The 8,048-nt window shown below is 37.0% G+C and overlaps 1 protein-coding gene across 1 annotated transcript; it reads left to right on the forward strand.

The window, feature by feature from the left end:
* On the forward strand, positions 4,821 to 5,477 carry LOC107632802. Its single transcript, XM_016336453.1, has one exon. The coding sequence runs from the start codon at positions 4,821 to 4,823 to the stop codon at positions 5,475 to 5,477; it is 657 nt and encodes a 218-aa protein (XP_016191939.1).

The following is an 8,048-nucleotide window of genomic DNA, read 5'->3' on the forward strand; positions in this document are numbered from 1 at the left end:
TATCATATCTCTATTTTTAATAACATTATTATTATTATTATTATTATTATTATTATTATTATTAACAATAATTAATTTATTATTATCATAATGTACCATAATCCTTCCTTTTAAACAATATTATTACACTAATCCCTAATCTCTAACATTACCATTATAATTTATTATTACTAATCCCTAAAATTATTTTAATTAAATTAAAATATTTAAAAATTATTACTACACTAATTTCTAAAATTATCATATAATAAACTACTAATCTCTAATATTATAATTATTATTTTAATTAAAATAATTTTTTTTAAAGTAAAAACTTACATAGTTAAGATAATCAAGATAATTAGCAATGTGGAGCTCCGGACGATTGACATTTTCTAGGCATTACTAAAAATGAGTGGTCCATTTTTTTTTTATTCAAAGGTTCATCAATGGAGGAGAATGAATGAATGAAGCTGGCGGGGTTGGAGGAGAGGAGGATTTGTGGTTGCTGCTTCAAAAGTGAAAGGGAATGGGGCATTGAATCAGCTTTGGAGAGTATACATCTTGGTGGGCTCATCAACATGCATGTGTGACACGTGGTTGGGGACACTGATGGGGAAAAAGTTGCCGATTAAGAATTTATAATAGAAATAGCGTTGTAAGTACAGTTCTTAACCGACGAAAATTCCGCTTATCAATTTAGAAAGAGTTGTCACAATTTAAGAATAAAATACTGGGAGTAGAATTCGCAGGTCGTCTCCCAACAAGTTGACAAAAGAGTGCAATTTATTGGTCAGAATTTTTCTAAGAAATTTTAGAGTTGGAGAACGGAAAAATAAAATGATTATTAATTAAAGCAATAAAAATTAACAAAAGGTTTTTAATATTTAAAATAAAAAATCTTGATTAGGAGAAGATTAATCAGAATTTCTATCATTGTTAAAATTCCTCAAGTATAATAGTAAAAGGTTGTTGTTCTACTTAGTTATCCTTTACTTAATAAAAGAAAGTCAAGTAACTAATCAACTCTGATTTACAATAAAGATTACAATAAAAATTATTTTATATAATTATTACGAACTCCTCACTGATATGGCACACCTCACTCAAAATATTACCCACACTTATTTATTTATTATTAATTTTTCTTTATTTTCTGTCTTAAAGCTTTATTTTTGAGGTGAAGCCGAAAGAAAATTAGTGGGAGAGAGAAATATAAAAAAAAAATATAGAAGAAAAATGAAAAAAGTGGTGAGACCTGTTACCTAAAAAACTTTCTTCCCATAGTGAAGAGAAATGAAAGAGAAGTTAATTATATACAATTTTTTTTATTCAAACAACTAAAAAAATTTAATTTTTCACTTCATTCTTTTTTATTTGCTTCTTTTTTATTTACTTACATGTAACAACCGCCCCTTCTAGAAACAAAATTAAATTTGAAGTTTGAAAATCAGTTAGGAGATAAGTTTAGAATTTTGAAATTTTGGATAGGAACCTGGTAACCACCCTCAATTTGAAATTTAAAAATATCCCAACCACCCCATCCCCAAATGTATATAAATAGGGGAGCACCCATAGGTAGAAAATCACTTCTCTCAAACACTTATCCTCTCCCTTCTCTCTCTACAAAGAAATAACATTCTGTGGGCAAACACAAGAGGCAAGCTCAAAGAAGCGTTAGAAAAGAAGGTAGGGAATTATGCCTTTCTTACTTATGATGGCATGTAGTATGCTTTATTTTGTTTTCTTCCATCCATGCATGGCTATCACCTTTCATGTATTTTATGGCATGAATTATTCTTTGCTTATCTCTCATCTACATTGAGCATGATTATTTATTTTGTCAATTATACCCTCTTGAAATCCATTAATATGTATCCCATATCTTTTCTATGTGTATTTACATGACCCTTTAATTATTATTCCTTTTTATGTTGAGAGTACATGCCCCTTTATAACATTTTATTAAATTATTTAACATTCCCTAATTTTACTATATGTTTATTTCACTTTAATTCAAATTCCAACGTTTTAGCGCTACTCGTTTTCCGCTCTACACGTATTTACTCCTTCCTTGCGTAACGATTTAGTCATTTCTTTGCTTAATCAAGTGTGGCACCTTATTTTAAAAACCTCCACGATAGTATAAGAACTTAGGGTGTTACATTATTGGTATCAGAGCAAAGTCGATCCTAGGAGATATGACTAATGAAGCCTCTTCCTATGGTTATCCATAAACAGGGAATGTCCAACAGTTTTCCCACCCTCTGCCGATGCACCCCAACGTCAAGGACGAGGCTTTGCCCTCAGCAGGTCTGTCAGAGGGTTTGCATCCTCATTTCAGGTAGATCACACCTTGCTAACCTAGTGTGCCTCCCTTTAGTAGGATTAGACATCATCCTAGGAATGGACTGGCTCAACGAAAACCGAGTCTCGTTAGATTGTTTTGAGAGAAAAGTCATCTTCCCTTCTCAATCCATACGAGACACACGTGACCTTCCAAGATCCTCCGAAGACACCAGTACGAGGCAAGAATATGCCTTGCTAAATTCGGTAAAAGCAGACTCCCATCAGGAGTTCTGTGAGATACCAGTAGTACACGACTTTTCAGATGTCTTTCCCGAAGATATACCCTCGTTTCCCCCAACACGAGAGGTTGAGTTCTCCATAGAATTGATGCCTGGGACAGGACCAATCTCCATAGCCCCTTACCGGATGGCTCCATTGGAACTCACTGAACTGAAGAACCAACTAGAGGAGCTGCTGCAAAAAGGATTCATCCGACCAAGTGCCTCTCCCTGGGGAGCTCCAGTATTGTTTGTGAAGAAAAAGGACGGCAGCATGCGTCTCTGCATGGACTATAGGCAACTCAACAAAATCACGGTGAAGAACAAGTATCCCCTCCCAAGAATAGGTGACTTAATGGACCAACTACAAGGTGCAACAGTGTTCTCAAAAATCGACCTGAGATCAGGGTATCATCAAATAAGGGTAAGAGAGGAAGACATTCCAAAGACAGCATTTCGAATGAGATACGGACACTACGAGTTCACCGTAATGTCTTTTGGGTTGACCAATGCCCCTCCGTCTTTATGGACTACATGAATAGAATTTTTCGACCTTACCTCGACAGTTTCATGGTGGTATTCATAGATGATATTTTGATTTTCTCCAAGATAGAAGAAGAACACAGGGAGCACTTGCGTGTAATACTGGGAACCCTTCGAGAAAAAAAAAAGTTGTACGCAAAACTATCCAAGTGTGAGTTTTGGATGAAGGAGGTACAATTTCTTGGACACATGGTTTCCGGCAACGGAATATCAGTGGATCCCAGTAAGATAGACTCGGTACTAAACTGGGAAAGGCCGACGTCAGTCACAGAAATAAGGAGTTTTTTTAGGATTGGCGGGCTACTATAGAAGGTTCATAAGAGGATTTTCTCAGCTAGCCCTGCCGTTAACCCGTTTAACCAGGAAGGATACCCCGTTTGCTTGGACGCCAGACTGCGAAAGAAGCTTCCAAGAGTTAAAGTGTCGCTTGACATCCGCCCCAGTACTAGCCTTACCTAACCCCGACATGGCCTTCGAAGTTTACTGTGACGCCTCAGGACAAGGATTGGGTTGCGTACTAATGCAATAAGGTAGTGGCGTATGCGTCAAGACAACTGAAGACCCACGAAGCCAACTATCCAACTCATGACCTTGAACTAGCCGCGATAGTATTTGCGCTGAAGACATGGAGGCATCATTTGTACGGAGTTGAGTATTCTCCGATCATAAGAGCTTAAAGTACCTGTTCGACCAGAAGGAACTCAACATGCGACAAAGGAGGTGGATGGAGTTTCTTAAAGATTATGACTTTGTTCTAAATTACCACCCAGGAAAGGCTAACTTGGTGGCTGACGCTCTGAGTCGGAAGGTACTCAAGGCATCATGGCTGATGATAAAAGAGGCAGAGTTGATAAAGAATTTCAGAGACATGAACCTACAAGTCACCCTCGCTCCAAAAAGCATACGTCTGAACCACCTAACAGTGGCAAGTCAATTCAAAGAACAAATAACTAAGGCGCAGAGTTCCGATTCCGATTTTTAAGAAACCCTGAGCCTTGTCAAAGAAGGAAAATTGAAAGGCTTTACCGAAGGAGAGGACAAGGTGTGGAGATACCAAGGTCGAATCTGTGTCCCAAAGGAAGGCGATCTTCAAGGCAAGATTGCGGAAGAAGCCCACAAAGGAGATTTTACCATTCATCCTGGCATGACAAAGATGTACCATGATTTGAAAAAGATGTTCTGGTGGCCAGGGATGAAAAAGGATTTAGCTACGGTCGTGAATAAATGTCTGGTTTGTCAGAAGGTAAAAATTGAACATCAGAAACCATCAAGGGTATTGCAACCCCTTGGCATCACAGAGTGGAAATGGGAGGACATATCGATGGATTTCGTCATGGGACTACCTCGTACTCAAACAGGGTGTGACGCTATATGGGTCATCGTGGACCGACTTACAAAGACTGCCCACTTTCTACCAGTCAAGGCGACCGACTCATTGGAAAGACTAGCCACGTTATATATCAAAGAGATCGTGAGGTTACAACAACCATAGTCTCGGACAGAGACCCAAGATTTACCTCGAGGTTTTGGAACACACTGCAGAAGGCATTCGGGACAAAATTGTGCCTGAGCACATCGTACCACCCGCAAACAGATGGACAAACGGAGAGGATCATCCAGACGTTGGAAGACATGTTATGAGCTTGTGTCCTGGACAGACCAGGAAAGTGGGAGAGTCACCTACCACTGATCGAGTTTGCTTATAACAACAGTTACCATGGTAGCATCGGGATGGCACCATATGAGGCACTGTACGGGCAAAGATGTCAATCTCCTTTATGCTGGTACGGACCAGAAGAGAAAGGCTACTTAGGACCGGAGTTAGTAAGACAGACCACGGAAGATATCAAGAGGATAAGAGAAGGAATGCGCACCGCCCAAAGTCGACAAAAGAGTTATGCAGATCAACGAAGGAAACCCCTCGAATTTCAGGAAGTCGATCACGTATTCCTAAAAATCACCCCCACCGGGGTAGGGAGGGCTCTTAAGGTACAAAAACTAAGCCCCCGGTACCTGGGTCCATTCCAAATCCTCCGACGTATAGGAAAGTCGACATACCATCTTGCCATACCACCAAATCTATCAAGACTACATGACGTGTTCCATGTGTCCCAACTCCGAAAATACCAGCACGATCCAAGCCAGGTGTTGCAGCAAGAGGATGTAACACTCAAAGACGACCTGACCTTTGAACTACCAGCCATAGAGATTGTAGACAGAAGCACGAAGCAACTAAGGAGCAAGACGATACGACTGGTAAAGGTGGCATGGGGTAGCGGTAATTCCAGAGACTACACATGGGAAAAAGAGGCAGACATGAGACAGGAGCTCCCGGACTTATTTACAGGTAACAATCGTGGTGAGGATCTCCTTTCTCCCCAACAGTAAGAAAATTTCAGTAGGACCCCTAAGTTATCTAAACGACCCTTATCGACCAAGTTCAGACATGGAATTTGGGGACAAATTCTTTTCTTATGGGGGTGATAATGTAACAACCGCCCATTCTAGAAACAAAATTAAATTTGAAGTTTGAAAATCAGTTAGGAGATAAGTTTAGAATTTTGAAATTTTGGATAGGAACCTGGTAACCACCCTCAATTTGAAATTTAAAAATATCCCAACCACCTCATCCCCAAATGTATATAAATAGGGGAGCACCCATAGGTAGAAAATCACTTCTCTCAAACACTTATCCTCTCCCTTCTCTCTCTACAAAGAAATAACATTCTGTGGGCAAACACAAGAGGCAAGCTCAAAGAAGCGTTAGAAAAGAAGGTAGGGAATTATGCCTTTCTTACTTATGATGGCATGTAGTATGCTTTATTTTGTTTTCTTCCATCCATGCATGGCTATCACCTTTCATGTATTTTATGGCATGAATTATTCTTTGCTTATCTCTCATCTACATTGAGCATGATTATTTATTTTGTCAATTATACCCTCTTGAAATCCATTAATATGTATCTCATATCTTTTCTATGTGTATTTACATGACCCTTTAATTATTATTCCTTTTTATGTTGAGAGTACATGCCCCTTTATAACATTTTATTAAATTATTTAACATTCCCTAATTTTACTATGTGCCCTTACATGACCTTTGCTACCGTTACATTATTATTATTCCTTTAATATCGAGAGTACATGCTCCTTTTTATATCTTGTTCAAGGAACCCTATTTTATTATATGCAACTAAATAACCCCTTATATCATTATTGTTCCTTTATTTTAAAGATCAAGGGTACATACTTTTTATAATATCTAATCCAAGTATTTCAAACATTCACTTTCTTACTATATGCACTTAGATTATACTTTTTACATTATATCATTAATATCTTCTTAGGGTCAAGAGTACATGTTTTTTTATAATTGTTTTATTCAGCTAATTAATATCCTATATTATTATATTGATATTCCCTTAGGGCCAAGAGTACATGCCTTCTTATGTCTTGTTCAACATATAGATATATGTGTGATCTCTTACATGGTTATATTATTATTTATAATATTTTACTTCAATTATTTAAATTACCTTATTCCATCATGTGCATCCATGTAACCTATTATACCATTATGTTATCATCATTCCTTTAAAGTCAAGAGTACATGCTTTCTCAAATATTTTATTTAAAAATTTAATCCTATGTGCATCTATGTGATCTCTTCTATCATTATTCCTTTAAAGTCAAGAGTACATATTTTTCTTCAAAATATTTAATATTCTTATTATGTGCACTTATATGATTTTTCCCTTGTTTACGTTTAAAACAACCCAAAAGTAAATTGAACTGAGGGAATGATCCTTCGATAAGGGAAGGTGACCCCCAAAGACAAGATATCGATATGATCCTTCGGTAAGGGAAAGTGATCGATCGAGATGATCCTTCGGTAAGGGAAGGTGATCGAAAAACATTTGGGATAAGAACCTTCGGTAAGGAAAGGGGACTATCCCATCAATTTTATATAATAATATATCTTTTTATATGACTCTCTTCTTGTGTATGTCTAAATAACCTTGTGTGTAAATTAAACTGAGGGAATGATCCTTCGGTAAGGGAAGGTGACCCCCAAAGACAAGATATCGATATGATCCTTCGGTAAGGGAAGGTGATCGCCAAAACGTTTGGGATAAGAACCTTCGGTAAGGGAAGGAGACTCCCACTTATATCGGTTTGAGCTCAATACCCTCCATATAAGTTATAAATTAAGAAAGAAGAAGGCACGAATGAAAGCTTGAGTTCTATGTTTTCCTTAGATTTAATTATGATTATGTTGATGTTATCCTTCTATTTTCCTATATGTTTTCCCTCTCTTTTACACACATGTTTTACGCTGGTACCTCGATTCATAAATAACTGAAGAGTCCTGATCAAGGATGGGATAGGATGCAAGTATGGGAGCCTCTTCGACGAGATTAGTTTAGGACGTATTAGTTTCCTTTTCTTGTTTTAGTTTACTATAAGTATTTCATACTCACGGTTAAGATGCTATTTCATTTTTATTAAAATTCCAACGTTTTAGTGCTACCCATTTTCCGCTCTACGCGCATTTACTCCTTTCTTGCGTAACGATTTAGTCATTTCTTTGCTTAATCAAGTGTGGCACCTTATTTTAAAAACCTCCACGATAGTATAAGAACTTAGGGTGTTACATTACATCCATCCAAATAAAATCTAAGTTCTCACACTTTTGTATTCTTTCATTCTAAATTCTGAACCACCAACAAATTGTCATCTCTTAAGAACATTTTCAGTAGATCAAATTTTGAGGCCTCGTTTATTGTAGTGTCAGAGAAAAAAAATTCATCGATTAAAAAAAAATAGAGTAAAATTCCTGCATATATTTTCAAGCAACAAGTACCCTTTTGAATAGGAACTTGATTGATTGTCAATAGAATTAAAAAATAAATTAAAAATAAATATTAAATAGTTAATGAGTGGAATAACGATTGCTAC

The sequence above is a fragment of the Arachis ipaensis genome, chromosome B03, assembly GCF_000816755.2.
Source record: "Arachis ipaensis cultivar K30076 chromosome B03, Araip1.1, whole genome shotgun sequence".
Lineage (NCBI taxonomy): Eukaryota > Viridiplantae > Streptophyta > Magnoliopsida > Fabales > Fabaceae > Arachis > Arachis ipaensis.